At 40.9% G+C, this 18,169-nt stretch overlaps 1 protein-coding gene across 2 annotated transcripts in view; it reads left to right on the top strand.

Annotated features, from left to right (window-relative positions):
• LOC140458085 (chromatin remodeling regulator CECR2-like) overlaps positions 1-18,169 on the top strand; it is a 140,723-nt gene that overhangs the window by 102,464 nt on the left and 20,090 nt on the right. For both annotated transcript variants that reach the window (XM_072552143.1, XM_072552142.1), the window contains exons 13-14: positions 537-663; positions 15,762-16,156. In XM_072552143.1, coding sequence (XP_072408244.1) covers positions 537-663; positions 15,762-16,156 — 522 coding nt within the window. The remainder of the gene's footprint in view (positions 1-536; positions 664-15,761; positions 16,157-18,169) is intronic.

Raw genomic sequence — 18,169 nt, 5'->3', positions numbered from 1 at the left:
GAGGCTGGAAGAACACAGTAAGCCCGACAGCAATCAGGACTAGTCCTGAAAAAGGGCTAATACCTGAAATATTGACTTCTGCACCTCCTGATGCTGCCTGGCTTGCTGTGTTCTTCCAGCCTCCTCCTTGTCTATTTCAGAAAGCTGCTGTTGCAGCAATCCTGACATTTTTGCCATTTGCTCTTCTAGTCATTCAATGTACTTTGAATATGGTTGTCAGTTAATATTGTTTAAGGAACACATTCAAGCTATCGGCCCTCTGTCACTAGGAAATGGATTGATCTCATTTCATTCAATTAAATTCTGATTGTGAAGCTATGGTGAACTCTTAATACCCATACATACTATCGAACTACAGTGCAGCAAAATGTAATTGAAACCAGAGAGATTAGCTATGAAAATTCAAGTAATTCATACGTAACCAGAAAACTTTTTTTGTTCGTTTTTTTAAGAAATCTCTTGAGCAGCCATTGCTTGGCATACAGTATTGTTAAACAATTTTTCACAACCACGTCAAACTGTGTTTAACATTTTAGACACCTATGGATCTATCCACCATTGAAAGAAAACTTAATGAAAAACAATATACCGTGAAAGAAGAATTTGTTGCTGATATGAAGGTTATGTTTGAAGATTGTCTGGAATATAATGGCGAAGGAAATGGTGAGTCTGAAGCAATAAGTTCTTACAATTTTTATCAACATTGTTTTGACAATCAATTTTAGTAGAGCAAAGTATCCAGTCATGAACAGTGCTGGACAATTAAACAACTAACAGGAAAAGGAAGCTCCATAAGTATCCTTATCCTTAATGATGGGGGCCTCCAGCATGTCAGTGCAAAAGGTAAGGCTGAAGTATTTTCATCCACCGTCAACCAGAATTGACCTGTTTAGACTAAGTTGTAGAACTCTTGAGGGATTAAATTCACTTCTTGTTCATGGTTATAGGTGTTAATGAGTCAGCATTTCTTGCCAAATCTAATTGCCTTGAGAAGGACCTGGGATGAGCTGCATTCTTAACCACTGCAATCCTCTTGGGATGTATGTACTTCAATAGTGCTGCTAGAAAGGGAGCTTAAAGATTTGAATCCAGTAACAGTTGAAAAAAATGCGAATGTATTTCTATGTAAGGATGATATATGTTTTGGAGGGAAACTTATAATGTACAATGTGTTGGTGCTCCTGGGTGTCTGCTGGCTTTGTCCTTCAAAGTGGTAAAGGTTGGACGTTTGGAAATTGTCGTCAGAAGAGCCTTGGTGAACTGCAATGTGTTGCATGTTGTGTTTAATAAACTCTGCTGCCATGATATGTATGTGGTGAAGGAAGCAAATGCTGAAGGTAATGTAGAGAGTGCCATTTAATTCTGCTGCTTTGTCCTGGATGGTATCAAGCTGCTTGTGTTGCTGGAGCTGCATTTATCTAGGCATATGCAATCCCTAGTTCAATCCTGTACTGAACGCAAGAGTTGTTATGTGGCTTTTATTTATAGCTATCTTTACTGTCAAGGGAAGGTGGTTAAATTCTCTCATTGGTGATGCTCAATACCTCGTATTTGTGTAGTGGAATAGGTACTTGCCACTTATCAGCCTCAGACTGGATGTTACCCAACTCTTTCTTGAAATAGATACAGGCTGCTGCAGTATTTGAAGAGTTGCAAACAGTGCTGAACATTGTGCAATTACCAGTGGACATCCCAGTTTCTGCCCTTATGATGGAAGGAGGTTCATTGCTGAAGCAGCTCAAGATCGTTGGACTGAGGAGAGCCCTACCCTGAGGAACTCACGCAGTGATGTCCTGTGACTAAGATAATAGGCCACTAATAACTGCAAACATTTTCCTGTGTGCTAGGCATGACTACAAACAATGGAGGGCTTTCTCCCTGATTTTCCATTGATTCCCATTGAGCTGGGGTGCCTTGATGTCATACTTTATCAAATGTGCCCTTAATGCTAGAGGTAGTTACACATGTCTCACTTCAGGTGTTCAACTCTTCTGTCTCTGTTTGAACCAAGGCTATCATAAGGTCAGGAACTGAATGGTCTGGTGGAGCCCAAATTAATTGCATGTGAATAGGTTATTGCTGAGCAAGTGCAGCTTGAAGGCACTGTCAATTACCCCCTCCATTTCTTTGCTGATGATCAAAAGTAGACTGGGGTGACAATTAAGTGGATTGGATTTGTCCTGTTTTTTGTGCTCAAGACGTACCTGGGCAATTTTCTACATTAGCAGTTTGATGCCAGTGTTCTCATTGTGGTGGAAGAGTTTGGCTAAGGTGTGACTGGTTTTGGAGTACAAGTCTTCAAGTGCTATTGCTGGAATATTGTTAGGAGCATAGTCTTTGTGGTATGCAGTGGCTTAAGTTCTTTCTAGCTATTATCTGTGGTGCTGACTACCTGTGAATGATGCTGAGATGGGTCATCCACTTGTTATTGCTAGCAAATATTTCAGCTTAGTCTTTGCACTGATGTCCTTGGCTTCACCACCGTTCAGGATGGAGATATTTGCGGAGCTGCCTCCTGCTATTTATTTAATTTTCCATCATAATTTGTGACTGGATGTGGCAGGATGCAAGAAAATTGATCTGACTGATGATGTTCCTTGTATACTCCCTGCACTCTTCACAGCCCAGCTTGATGGTAATGGTAGAGTGGGTCAGATGCCTGGGAATGAGTTTGCAGATTGTAGTCAGATTTAATTTAGTTGCTGCTGTTGGCTCACAGCACCTCATGGATGGCTGGTTTTGAGTTGCTAGTTCTGTTTGAAATCCATCTCATTTAGCAAGGTGATTATGCTTCTCGGAGAAAGTGAGGACTGCAGATGCTGGAGATCAGAGCTGAAAATGATTTGCTGGAAAAGCGCAGCAGGTCAGGCAACATCCAAGGAGCAGGAGAATCGATGTTTCTGGCATGAGCCCTTCTTCAGGAATGAGGAAAGTGTGCCAAGCAGGCTAAGATAAAAGGTAGGGAGGAGGGACTTGGGGGAGGGGCGTTGGAAATGCGATAGGTGGAAGGAGCTTAAGGTGAGGGTGATAGGTCGGAGTGGGGGTGGGGGCGGAGAGGTCAGGAAGAAGATGGCAGGTTAGGAAGGTGGTGCTGAGTTCAAAGGTTGGGACTGAGACAAGGTGAGGGCGGGGAAATGAGGAAATCTGAGTTCATCCCTTGTGGTTGGAGGGTTCCTAGGCGGAAGACCATCGCCAGACCATAGCAACACGATGGCTGGAGGAAGAGCGCCTCATCTTCCGCCTAGGAACCCTCCAACCATAAGGGATGAACTCAGATTTCTCCAGTTTCCTCATTTCCCACCTTGTCTCAGTCCCAACCTTCGAGCTCAGTACCACCTTCCTAACCTGCAATCTTCTTCCTGACCTCTCCGCCCCCACCCCCACTCTGACCTATCACCCTCACCTTAACCTCCTTCCACCTATCGCATTTCCAACGCCCCTCCCCCAAGTCCCTCCTCCCTACCTTTTATCTTAGCCTGCTGGACACACTTTCCTCATTCCTGAAGAAGGACTCATGCCCGAAACATTGATTCTCCTGCTCCTCGGATGCTGCCTGACCTGCTGCGCTTTTCCAGCAACACATTTTCAGCTCTGATTATGCTTCTCAACATGATGTGTATCCTCAATGTGAAGATGGGATTTTGGCTCTGCGCACACACTGTGGTTGTCACTCCAACCAATAATATCTGGGAGACATGCATCTGCGGTCAGTAGATAGGTTACTTAGAGGACAAGTATGTTTTTCCCTCCTCTTAGTTCTCTCACTAACTGCTCCCACCACCCAGGGTTTGATGTGAACTGACCAGGAATACCATTGTGGACCCCGTTTATGTAGTGAACTGTAATCTGGTTCATTCAGATATTTGAGAAGATTTGTAGCTCAGGTTGAGGTTCAGGTTGTAAGTTTGTTTGCTGAGCTGGTAGGTTTGTTCTCAGACATTTCGTCACCATGCTAAGACACATCATTAGTGAGCCTCCAGTGAAGGGCTGGTGTCTGTCCCACTTTCTATTTGTGTCTTGGTCTGTTAAGGTGGATGATATCATTTCCGATTCGTTTTCTCAGTGGGTAGTAAATGGGATCCAAATCGATGTGGTTATTGATGGAGTTCCAGTTTGAATGCCAAGCTTCTAGGAATTCCCATGTGCATCTTTGTTTAGCCTGTCTTGGATGAATGTGTTGTCCTCCTTTGCCTGTGTGTAAGGATACTAGTGATAGTTGGTCGTATCTTTTGGTGGCTGGTTGGTGCTTGTGTATCCTGGAGCCTAGTTTCCTGCCTGTCTGTCCGTTGTAGTGTTTGTTGCAGTCCTTGCAGGATATTTTGTACATGACATTTGTTTTACTGGCAATTGGTACAGGGTCCTTTAGGGTCATCAGTAATTGCTTCCATGTGCTAGTACGTTTGTGGGTTACTATGATGCCAAGGACTCAAAGTAGTCTGGTCGTCATTTCAGAGATGTCTTTGTATGGTAGTATGGCTAGAGTGTCTGGGCGTGTTGTGTCTTCTTGTTTAGGTTTGTTGTTTAAGAATCGGTAGACTGTGTTTGTCGGGTACCCGTTGTTCATGAATACGTTGTATAGATATTTTTCTTCTGCCACTCGTGGTTCCTGGGTGCTGCAGTGTGTTGTGGCCTGTTTAAATAATGTCCTGATGCAGCTCCATTTGTGGGTGTTGGGATGACTGCTCCTGTAGTTGAGTATCTGGTCTGTGTGCGTTGCTTTCCTATAGACACAGGTCTGCAGTTTTCCATTGGCTGTTCGTTCTACTGTGAAATCGAGGAAGGGGAGTCTGTTATTTTTCTCTTCCTCTTTGGTGAAATGTATGCCAGTAAGGATGCTAACAATATTGTAGGTTTCTTCCAACTTGTTCCTTTCGTGATGACAAAGGTGTCATCTACATAGCGGACTTAAAGTTTGGGTTGACTCGTGGGGAGGGCTGTTCATTTGAGTCTCTGCATAACTGCTTCTTCTTTGAATCCTGATATTGGTGATCCCATGGGTGTCCTGTTGATTTGTTTGTAGGTCTTATTGCTGAAGGTGAAGTGGGTATTGAGGCACAGGTCTACTAACTTGAGAATGCTGTCCTTGCTGATGGAGTTGGTGCTGTCTGGTGTTTGTGTCCTTGTTTCGTCTAGTAGTAAGGTTAGTGTTTCTTTGGCTAGACTGATGTTAATGGATATGAATAGGGCCATCACGTCGAAGGAAACCATGATTTTGTCTTCTTCTATTTTGGTATCTTTGATGTTCAGGAATTCTTGGGTGGAGTGGCATGAGTTTTGTATGAGGTATTTCAGTTTATGATGAAGTATCTTTGCTAGTCTGTATGTCAGTGTGCAAGGAAGTGAGACTTTGGGTCTGAGGGGGGCCTCTGGTTTGTGTACCTTAGGTAATCCGTAGAAATGGGATGTTTTGGATCCATCAGGTTCATTCTTTGGAGATCTGTCTTGTTACCTATTTTGTGAAGTTTCTTCACTAATGCTGAGATACAGTTTTCTAGCTGTGGAGCCTGGTCCATGGCCACCTGTTGGTAGGAGTTGGTATCTGCGAGTAGTGAGTTTACCTTTTCATTATATTGTGTTCCGAACCAGAGGACACAGCTTAAAAATACGGGGTAGACCATTTAGGACAGAGATGAGGAGAAACTTCTTCACCCAGAGAGTGGTGGCTGTGTGGAATGCTCTGCCCAGAGGGCAGTGGAGGCCCAGCCTCTGGATTCATTTAAGAAAGAGTTGGATAGAGCTCTCAAGGATAGTGGAATAAAGGGTTATGGAGATAAGGCAGGAGCAGGATACTGATTAAGGATAATCAGCCATGATCATATTGAATGGTGGTGCAGGCTCGAAGGGCAGAATGGCCTACTCCTGCACCTATTGTCTATTGTCTATTGTTTATCCCAATACTGTCAAATGGAGCTGCATCAGGGCATTATTTAAACAGGCCACAACACACTGCAGCACCCAGGAGCTACAAGCAGCAGAAGAAAAATACCTATACAGCGTATTCAAGAACAACGGATACCTGATAAACACAGTCCGCCAATTCTTAAACAACAAACCCAAACAAGAAGACACAACATGCCCAGAGACTCTAGCCACACTACCACACATCAAAGACCTTTCTCAGATGATGACCAGACTACTCCAAACCCTTGGCATCATGGTAGCCCACAAACCGACCAACAGACTGAAACAGCTGCTGATGAACCTAAAGGAACCTGTGCCAAAAGCCAGAAAAACTAATGTCACTTACAAAATACCCTGCAAGGACAACAACAAACACTACATCAGATAGACTGGCAGGAAACTATCCTCCAGGATACACGAGCATCAACTAGCCATAAATTGACATCACCACATATCATTAGTATCCTTACACAGGCAATGGAGGACACCATTTCAACTGGGACAACGCATTCATCCTAGCACAGGCTAAACAAAGCTATGCATGAGAATTCCTAAGGGCCTGGCCTTCAAACCAGAACTTCTTCAAGAAACACATCGATTTGGACACCATTTACCAACCTCTGAGAAAAAGAACCGAAAATGATATCTCCAAGACACATAAATAGAAAGTGGAACAGAACACCAGCGCTTCACAGGAGGCTCACTGATGATGTTACCAAGCATGGTGACAAAATGCCTGAAAACAAATCTTCCAGCTCATTAAGCAAACTTACAACCTGAGTTCATTCAGAGTTTCAAGCAATGACAGCTGAATAATCGCTGAATTATTGCAGCACAGAGGGAAGCCATTCGGTACATTGAGCCTGCACAATCTCTATTAGTAAGTGCTGATCTGCCTTCTTTCCCATATCCCTCGACACTGTTTCTGTCCAGAAATCCATCCAATGTCCTCTTGAACCTCCCTCCACCACATTTCAAGGGAGTCAATCCCAGACCTTAATGACTGAAAAAGTTTTTTTTTCACATCACCACCTTTGCTTTGATTGCACATCACTTTAAATTTATACCCTCTCATTCTTGTTTCTTTTTAGAAGTAGAAACAGTTTCATCCTGTCTATGTTGTCCAGCCTGCTCACCATGTTAAAAACCTCAGTCAGACTTCTCAGCTCTCCTCTCCATGAAACCATAAGAAATAGGAATAGACAATTTGGGTCTTTGAACCTGCGCTGTCATTACATAGGGTCTTGGCTGATCCGCCACTCCTCATGCCTACTTCCTGCCCTTGTTTCTCCTGCTGATGAAGAATCGGGTATCTATCTCTGCCTTAAATATAGCGTCATAGAGTCATAGAGATAAATAGCATGGAAACAGACCCTTCGGTCCAACTCATCCATGCTGACCAGATATCCTAAATTAATCTATCCCATTTGTCAGAATTTGGCCCCTATGTCTCTAAACCCTTCCTATTCATATACCTATCCAAATGCCTTTTAAATGTTGTAATTGTACCAGCTTCCTCCACTTCCTCTGGCAACTCATTCCATACAGTGCAGGGAAAAAAATCACCCCTGAGGTTCCTTTTATATTTTCCCCTCTCATTCTCAACCTATGCCCTCTAGTTCTGGACTCTCCCACCCCAGGGAAAAGACCTTGTATATATACCTTATGCATGCCCCTCATGATTTTATAAACCTCTATAAGGTCTGCCCTCAGCCTCCAGCAGTCCAAGAAAAACAGGCCCAACCTCGTCAGTATCTCCCTATAGCTCAAACCCTCCAACTCTGGCAACATCCTTGTAAATCTTACACACAAAGACTCTGCCTCCACAGCTCTCTGTGGCAGGGAGTTCCAAAGAGAGACAGCCCACTGAGAGAAGGAATTCTTCCCCATCTCAGCCTTAAATTGGCTCCCCTAAATTCTGCGACTATGTCTCTGGCCCCAGACATTCCCATGAGTTGAAACATCTTCTCAGAATTTGCCTTGTCAAGTCCCTTAAGAATCCTATATGTCTCAATGAGATCATCTGTTGTTATTCTAAATTCCAGTGAGTACAGTCCCAACCTGTTTAACCTTTGCACATACCTCCATACCTACTCGAATGTTCCAATTCCCTTCAAATAAGGGCCAGTATTCCATTTGCTTTCTTGATTACCTGATGACCTTTTTCAATCTATCATTATGGCTGAAGTCTTATATTGGGTGCCATTCTAATAAATCACTTTGACACTCTCAAATATATTTGCATCTTTCTTATAAGGTAGTGGCCAGCATTGTGTATGCACAAAACATGACAATTAGTGCCTTCCTAAAAGCTGTGCCACCTTTTGCATACAAAGCCTATAAGGACAACAGATTATCATCTTCCACTATTACTACAGGAAACTTCAGAACGATGACTCATTACATGTGTGAAAGGAAGGACCCATGTTCTGGAAAAGGTACACATGTGATTAAGGGATGCATTTATGGCATTACTACATATGGTAATCTTTGGATTAATCCTTCAGATATAGGACAAGGTGATTAGGAAGCTGAACATATCATTGTAGAGATGGTGTCAGGATGAGTTTTTTTTTAATGGACTGTAGTTCTGCAGAAGATGGGGGAGTTATGGAAAATGCAGCTATTCTGAAGGAAACTTAACATGAAGGAAACTAATGAACTGACAAACAGGTGAAAGGGAAGTCAATTACAAAGAATATAAGCTAAGAAAGAAGCACCAACAAAAAAAATTGAGGAAAGTTATGCAAGTGAAGAAGTATTTAGTAGAAAAGGATAAAGGAAGGATGAAATTATGGAATGATGTGTTGTATGAACAAAATAAACGGTGGCATGTTAATTCAGTTGAACTATTTTAATTTAGATGTTCAGAAAAAGAAAAATTGGCATGTATATAGTGCAGTGCTTCCTTCACCTTTTCCCATATTTTGTCTCTGACTGTGTAACACAAGTAAGTAATTCAGGTTTATGAAAGCTGTTGAGCAATCAAGGTGGACAGAGGGCTTAGATTAAATTGCTGAAGGAGGAGAAGACTTCATTTGGTGAGGATGGAGTACAGGGTGGGGGTTTTGATTCTTGATGAAAAAATGGCAAATAATGTTGATGAAAACACTGGGTTCCTCCATTAAATAAAATCTACCTCTCAGGCTTTTCTGTAGGAAGAGTCAGGTCTTAGGGCACAGTCCATTAGGCTATGACTACCAATAGAAAAATAGTACAGATTTAAAGAGCCCTCACAGCTATTAGTACTCAGCCCAGCATTATGACAACCATAGCTGCAACAGAGTTTGCAACGCCTAAAGTCGCCCACAATTTAGATAGCCCTGATATAGAACTTTTCACAACTTCATTATGTCCCAAAGTACCTTCTGGACAATGAATTACTTTTAAAATCTCAATCCAATGTTTGCCAATGTGTACACAGCAAGCTCCCACTGAGTGTAATACAATGAAGTGACCAGAAATTCCATTTCTTCTTTAGTTTTATTTATTTGTAAGTAATAAATGTTGGTCAGGACAGTATGAAAACTGTGCTGCTCCTGTTTATGTTATTCTATTGTGTCTTTTGTGTCCAGTGAGTAGAAATACAGGGTTCCAGTATAGCTGCTTATTCTAAAAATTGAACCTCCCACAGTGTGACATTGCTTCAGTTAAGTGCTGAAGTATCAATTTAGATTATGCACTGAAGCTGATGACTCAATAGCAAGCTGTACTATGAGCAAAGACTGACACCTAGGCCACAATTGAAGTGTTGCATGCAACTTTAATATTCCTCCATAAAATGATACCAGGGATGTGAAAAATATAAATGACGATTCATTAGAATGTTATATGGTACAAGATTATAGTTGTGAAGAAAAGTTAGAAAAATTGAGGCTTTTCTCACTGGAACAAATAGATGAAACCTAATCAAAGTGAATTTAAGTAAATAGCAAAAGATATTTTGTCTGCTGTTTGGTGAATCTGTGGGATAGGTTATAAATTGTAGGATAGAACTTAGAATACTTCAGCTGAAATAGCAATTGCTGGGAGAAACAAAAAATGAAAATTGAAAAATAAAATATATGAGCAAAAGGCAAAGAAATGGGATCAGAATAAACAACAATTTACATAATAAGTTCCCAGCTCTGATATGATGTTGAATGGCCTCCTGTGTTTAACACAACATTTTTCATTATTCCAGTTGACGTATTATTGGTTTTACCTACCTGCACTACCATCCATGCTCCTCAATCTCTCTTCTTTCCTCTTTTAAGGATCTGATTGTTCAAGTTATAGTTCCTTTCACCATTTTTCTCCCTGAGCTGATCTGACACCTTACTAATGGTGGTGTACAACTTGAAAGTAACATGTGGAAGGGCCATTTGAGTTCTGAGGAAGGGTCGCTGGACCCAAAACAGTTGCTGCCAGACCTGCAGGGCTGTTCCAGCAATTTCTGTTTTCGTTTCTGATTGCCAGCATCTGCAGTTCAGCCAGGTTTTATGTGGAAGTTTTGGGTTTGTTTTCTCCCTTCTATTCATTTGACATAATTCTGGTAATGATTTTTGGGGGGAAAACAGGATTAGTGCTTTTGTAATTTTCTTCACCCTCCTCCATTCTGGAATGCATGCCAATTCATAGACTGAGATAAGCAACTTCTAAAAGAAATGCAACCAAATGAAGAGACCTAGAGCAGTGTTTTTAGTGAGAAGGGGATAAAAATCTTGTTTGTTTCAAGTTAGTTTAGATTATTTTAGTGCTTAACTCCATGTGCTTTAAATCCTATTCTTAAATTGGTCTTGCTTTTTTAAGAATTAATTAATTGAATTGAATTTGTTGTCATGTGTACCGAGGCACAGTGAAAAGCTTTGTCTTGCAAGCAATACAGGCAGATCACATAATTAAGTAGCATAGATAAGTAAATAATAGATAAACAGCAGCAAAAATAAAAAAAAACAGGTACAGGCAAATGTTAAGAGTTTGAGAGTCCATTCAGTATCCTAACAACAATAGGGTAGAAACTGTTTCGAAACTGGCTGGTGCGTGTGTTCAGGGTTTTAGTACCTTCTCCCTGATGGTAGAGTTTGTAGAAAAACATTGCCAGGGTGGGATGGATCTTTGAGAATGCTGGCAGCCTTTTCTTGACAGCGGGCCTGGTAGATGGATTCTATAGATGGGAGGTTGGCCTTTGTTATTGTCCGGGCAGGTTCGCCACTCTCTGTAACCATCTCTGATCTTGAATGGTACAGTTGCCATACCAGGTAGTGATACATCCAGACAGAATGCTCTCGATGGTGCACCTATAAAAATTGGCAAGGGTATTTGCCATCATGCCAAATTTCCTCAGCTGCCTGAGGAAGAAGAGACATTGTTGGACCTTTGTAACCAGTTTGTCCATGTGAAGAGTCCAAGAAAACCTGTTGTGGATGACAGACTCCACTTATTTCACATCTGTGCTGTTGATGGGTAAGAGGGCATGAGATTATTGATTGAATTTGTTGTGGCCCTCTCCTTACATGATGCACTCTGCTGGTTGTACTAAATGATGAAAATTCTTTTGAGGTCATGTACTACTTATAATTTTATTTGATTTAGGAACATAAATGAGCCATTCGACTATCGAGTCTGCTTCACTATTCGGTCATGGCTAATGTTTCTTAACCGCCTTCTCCTGTAACCCTTTGGTCCCCGTATCAACAGCCTATCTATTTCTTGAACACATTGAATGACTTGGCCTCCAAAACCCTCAGCTGTAGTGAGTTCCACAGATTTAACCACCCTCTGGCTGAAGAAATTCCTCCTCATTTCAGTTCTACAGGGTCGTCCCTTCACTCTGAGGCTGTGCCCTCTGGTCCTACTACTGGGAACAATAAAAGAGCTTGCAACATTTATAAAAACCCGCAGTAAACCTTTTGTCAAGCCAGTCTTTAATCAAAAAAATCCAATCATTCTGTAAACCACAGTTCTCTTTTAATATTGACATATTGACTTTTGATAATATTGTTGATTTGTGGGTCATGTTGATAATACAATGTTTATTTGATTTATTGTTGATAATACAATGTTTGTTTTTTTATAACTTTGCAAGTTATTAATGAACAATAGTTTCCATTACCCAATTTAAACCAATGTATGTGTAATTCTTGATTATAGTATCATATTGCTATTGATATTTTGAATTAGAATAACGTTAGCAGAAATTTATTCATCCCCAGGAGCAGACGTTGTTCTTATGGATCCCCCAGGTATCAAACAGCCTTATCTGTGTCTCTCAAATTTTTAACTTTTTTTTTACTATGTATTTCAATGTGTACCTTCATTGCTGAAAATGGCCTATGTTACTAGGCATTTAGCAATCATTAGTATAGCCTGACCCTCAATAAAGCAGACTTCTGCAGTGTCTTTCATTTTCCAGTAATTTGGTCTGTACTCCAAAGTAGTTTTTATTCTCAACATTTTTCTGGCTAGCATCAGTTTGGAGGAAGGATCACTGGACCTGAAATGTTAAGTTTGATTTTCATCCACTGATGCCAAATCTGCTGAACTTTACCAGCAATTTCTGTTTTTATTCCAGATTTAAAGCATCTGCAGTTCTTTCAGATTTTACATCAACAGCACTACCTCCTTTCACCCTTCGCGTTACAATGTCATACAACACGGAAACAGATCCTTCAGTCCAACTCATCCATGTCAACTAGCCATCCCTGTCTGACCTAGTTCCATTTTCCAGCATATCCCTCTAAAACCTTCCTATTCAAACACCCATCCTAATGCCTTTTAAATGTTGTAATTGTACCAGCCTCCATTTCCTCTGGCAGCTGTCCTTGGGCGGCATGGTGGCACAGTGGTTAGCACTGCTGCCTCACAGCGCCAGAGACCCAGGTCAATTCCCGCCTCAGGCAACTGTCTGTGTGGAGTTTGCACATTCTCCCCGTGTCTGTGTGGGTTTCCTCCGGGTGCTCCGGTTTCCTCCCACAGCCCAAAAATGTGCAGGTTAGGTGAATTGGCCATGCTAAATTGCCTATAGTGTTAGGTGAAGGGGTAAATGTGGGGGAATGGGTCTGGGTGGGTTGCTCTTCAGAGGGTTGGTGTGGACTTGTTGGGCCGAAGGGCCTGCTTCCACACTGTAAGTAATCTAATCGAATCTAATCATAAACGCACCACTCTTTGCGTGAAAAAGTTACCCCTCAGATCATTTTTAAAGCTTCCCCCTCACCTTAAACCTATGTCTTCTAGTTTTGAACTCCCCCACTCTAGAAAAAAGAGCTTGTCTATTTTCCCTATCCATGCCCCTCATGAATTTACAAACCTTTATAAGGTGACCTGTCAGACTCCTCTGCAGGGGAAAAAAAGCCCCAGCCTATTCAGCCTCGCCTATCTCAAACATTCCAGTTCTGGCAACAACCTTGTAAATCTTTTCTGAACCCTTTTCAAGGTTCGCAATATTCTTTCTGTAGAAGGCAACCAGAATTGTATGCAGTATTCTAAAAGTGGCTTCACCAATGTCCTGTACAGCCACAACATGACATCCCAACTCCTTTATTCAATGTTCTGATCAATGAAGGCAAGCATGGCAAATGCCTGCTTCACTACTCTGTCAGCCTGTGAGTTCACTTTCAAGGAGCTATGCCCCTGCGCCCCTGGGTCACTTTGTTTGGTAATGTTCCCCAGGGTTTAGATTAGAGTGGTGCTGGAAAAGCACAGCAGGTCAGGCAGCATCCGAGGACCAGGAAAATCAACGTTTCGGGCCAAAGCCCTTCATCAGTCCTCACTTTTGCCTAATGTTCCCCGAGGCCCTACCATTAACTGTATAAGTCCTGCCCTGGTTTGCCTTACCAAAAAGCAACACCTTATGTTTATCCAAATTAAACTACATTTGCCACTCCTCGGTCCATTAGCCCATTTGATCAATGTCCTATTGTACTGAGATAATCTACTTCACTGTCCACTACACCACCTATTTAGGTGTTATTTGCATGCTTACTTCCTATATTCACATCCAAATCATTTATATGAATGATGAAAAGCAGTGGACCCAGCATTGACTCTTGTAGCACACTGCTGGTTACAGGCCTCCAGTCCAAAAAACAACTCTACCACCACCCTTGTTTCTTGCTTTCAAGCCAATTTTGTATCCAACTATCTAGCTCCATATCTTAAAAACTCCCAAGTTAATCAAACATGCTATTACGTTTAGAAATCCATGCTGGTTCTTCCTAATCAATCCACCTTTTTTCATGTTATTACTAATTCAACTGCAAATATGTGTTTCTGGAAGGTTCCCTACCACAGCATTTTCTCTTTGAAGCTAACCCATTGCTCAGTTATAATTGTTCCCACCAACTTTTCATTCTAGTCTATCTGCCCAGCTTCGCTCATGCCCGTTGATCATTTCTCAATCAATTGATATTTTTTAAACTCTGCATTAACCATTGTCATTCTCCACCTTTATCCTACACCTTACAGTGCGATGATCACTATCTCCTAAATGTTCCCCCACTGACATCATCCACTTCATTTCCAAGAATCAAGCCCAACAATGCATCTTTTCTTGTTCTGAAGACATAACTGTACTGCTACTTACTGATGTTTCTATATCTTAGGATAAATTTGTTGTACCAAGGAAAAAAGTGTAAATTTTATTACTGATTAGATCTGGATTTTTATTTTATTAATGAAATCAATAGTTTATGACTGGAAATTCAAAAAGCAATCTTGCCTAATGAAACTTGGATGATAAACAGAAAAAGAAAGCCATTGCTTGTTAGTTAAACCAATGATGTAATCATATAAAGTAAGTGATATATTGTGTGTTGTTTTGTTTTATATTCACCTGCTTTTTAAAAAAAGTGTCAAACTTAACGAATATGCTTTGATTTTTTTTTAAATGTCCTCCATTGTAACAAATTGAAGATGTGGGTAGAATTCAAGTTCATTTCTCATAGAGTCATAGAGATGTACAGAAACAGACCTTTTTGTTTAGATTCGATTCCCTACAATTTGGATACAGGCCATTTGGCCCAACAAGTCCACACTGACCCTCTGAAGAGTAACCCACCCAGACCCAATTCCCTGTAACTAATGCACCTAACGCTGTGGACAATTTGGCATGGCCAATTTACCCTGACCTGCACATCTTTGGATTGTGGGAGGAAACCGGAGCACCCGGAGGAAACCCACACAGACATGGAGAGAATGTGCGAACTCCACACAGACAGTCTTCCGAGGCTGGAATCGAACCGAGGTCCCTGGTGCTATAAGGCTGCAGTGCTAACCACTGAGCCACCATGCCACCCCTTTGGTCCAACCTGTCTATGCCGACCACTTATCCTAACCTAATCTAGTCCCATTTGCCAGCACTTGGCCCATATCCCTCTAAACCCTTCCTATTCATATACCCATCCAGTTGCCTTTTAAATGCTGCAATTGTACCAGCCTCTACCACTTCCTCTGGCAGCTCATTCCATACACTCACCACCCTCTGCATGAAAAAATTGCTCCTTGGGTCCCTTTTTCTATCTTTCCCCTTTCACCTTAAACCTATGCTTCCTAGTTCTGGACTCCCCCACCCCAGGGAAAGATTTTGTCTATTTATCCTGTCCATAATTGGGAGAAAGTTTTATATGGTTAAACAAAATAAGAATCATACTAATGCAACGTGTTTCAGTGTTAATAATTTTTACAAGTTATTTTCTTTAGCTAATTCTTTTACTGTTACTGTACTAAACTATGGGTTTACCGTTAAGTTGTACCAGTTATTTCTAAAGAGTTATGCATCTTTTTCTTGCATGAAATCATTTAGAACGTTGTTGGTGACTGACTGACTGTATTTTTGGTTATATGCCCTCATTGATAATCGCTAAATTTTCATTTTCTAATAGAATACACAAAGATGGCTGAAGCTCTAGACAGGTGTTTTAACAAATCAATGTTGAAACACTTCCCTGCAGACGATGCTGACAGTGATGAAGAGTTCAATTTAAGGTGGGAAGATAGGGAAAAGAAAGACCGGAGACGGACTAAGTCAAGCCGCTTTGGAAAAGAAGCCACTGAAACTCTAAGTAAAATAACCAATGAATCTCTAAGACAGCAAAAACGAGTGAATGGAGAAATGCAAAGTGCTGGAACTGAGAGGAACAGTGACCAGTTGCAACATGGGCCTCCTTTAAGGACATTAGGACTAGTAAATGGGCAGACTTATCCTCTTTCACCACCGTACAAGGGAATGTCGTGTACTGATTCACCACATCAAATGTATCCTCTTCAAGGCCAACAAGTAAGATGTAATTCTTTGCTTTGAATTTTACATTTGTGTTGGTAATTAAGTACTTTGCTCCCCCCTTTAGTTTTGTGCTAACCTTTGCTGAATTTCTTAACTCTTTGCTGGTGTGCACTTGCAAGTTCATTTGTGCACCTAGCCGGTTGTAGACTATTCAACCGAAAACAGCCATATTCTCTCTTGTCTGACATTCAACTGCCTGAAGCCCAATACAAGTTGCAGCAAACAGGAGTAATGAAAATCTTAGTTTTAACTCATCCTTATCAGTCTATAAACACTAAGGTCAATTGTAGCAATCCCTAACATCTGTTTTGGCAAGTATTGAAGGAATGTTCAAAATGAGAATGTGGAAGGAGACATGATCCTTATTTTTTACAGTCATCGTTGCTGCCCTTTTTTTTATTGTGACCCATGGACAAAAGCTTGCGTGAGATTATCAAATATTTGATTATACACAGTGCAGCCCTGTTAGAGAAATTTTGTTTTATTGTTGTTTACTGGAATCTTAACACAATTATTAATTGTGGAAATGGGCAAATTAAAACGTAACATTTCAGGTTTTTTTTCGATCAAATCAATATTGTTTCTTCTAATTGTACAAGTATTTTGCCATTTGACTACAGAATCAGATGAGTAGAAGTATAAAACATTTAAAAAATCAAATAAACAGTGGTCTCAGTTATTTTCAGTGCTGAAAGATTAGTTCTTTTTTCTAGGCTGGCAAAGTCCAAAATGAGGGCATAGCTTTTGGGTGAGAGAGGAGAGATTTAAAAAGGACCTGAGGAGTGCCTTTCTTGTGCAGGGAGCAGTGGTTGTATGGAATTAGCTGCCAGAGGAAGTGGTGGAGGTGGGTACAATTACATTTTTAAAAGGCATCTGGATGGGTACAGGAGTAGGAAGGGGTTTACTTGTAAGGGGATATGGACCAAATGCTGGCAAATGGACGAGGTCAGATTGGGATATCTGGACGACATGGACAAGTTGGACTGAAAGGTCTGTTTCCATGTTTGTAACTTGGTCTCTTATTACTTGTACTAAAGTTAAACATTGCAGTTCTTGATATTAGCAGGTCAATATTTAGCAAACATGTGATATTTTTCTACCTTTTTTGGGATTATTAATCCACTTATGTTACGTAAGATTAACACCTCTTCTAAAATAGTGAAGAAGAATTTTTTGCTGGGTATTTGTCCACTGATAGGACCAATAATTTATAAAAAGCATTGCAACCTTATGTAAGACAGAAACTAATCCAATATTGCAGTTGTGATTCCAAATGTGCTGTTGAGTTTACTTATTGCTATTTAAGCCAGTGATCACAATTGGGCTTTGTTTGAGTTGATGAAGTGAACACTGTTGCAAAGTAAGATTTTGTCTAGTAACTCATAGAAAAATAATAGAAAATCTATTGTTAGATTTAATGAAATTTAAAAAGTTATGTGGTTTGAAACAGATGATTGTGGATTCAGCCTTAACATCAGGAGATGTATAATCTTAGCAGATGCATCTGTGCAGTGCTGAAGGAGTGCTGAATTGTCAGAAATGTCGCATTTCTAATGATACATTAAATCAAGGCTACGTCTACTTTCTTTGGTACATCCATCACTTCCTCTGAGTACCTTGTGTGGAAATCTACATCGTGCGTTTGTTACCTCCAGAATTGACTGTTCCAATGCTCTGTTGGCCAGTCTTCCATCATTCTCTGAAACAAAGTTTTGCCACCTATTTCCCAACCTGAACCAAATCCTGATTATTCATCATGGCTGAACTTTGAGGAATAACTCATTTAAAATTTCCATCCTTGTTTCAAATTCTTCCATTGCCTTGCCACTGTAACTTCATTCCTATAACCTCAATCGTACAACCTTCAGAGATATCTATGTGCCTTCAATTCTGGTTTCTTGCACTTTCTAATTACTTCCACTCTACCGTTCACAGCCATGTCTACACTTGGCTAGGCATCAACTCTGGAATTTCCTTCCTGATCCTCTTCCTCCTCCTTGCTACTTT

Source organism: Chiloscyllium punctatum, chromosome 32 (genome assembly GCF_047496795.1).
Source record: "Chiloscyllium punctatum isolate Juve2018m chromosome 32, sChiPun1.3, whole genome shotgun sequence".
NCBI classification, from domain to species: domain Eukaryota; kingdom Metazoa; phylum Chordata; class Chondrichthyes; order Orectolobiformes; family Hemiscylliidae; genus Chiloscyllium; species Chiloscyllium punctatum.
Note: the sequence above shows the minus strand (reverse complement) of the source record. Positions and strands in the feature narration are given on the sequence as shown.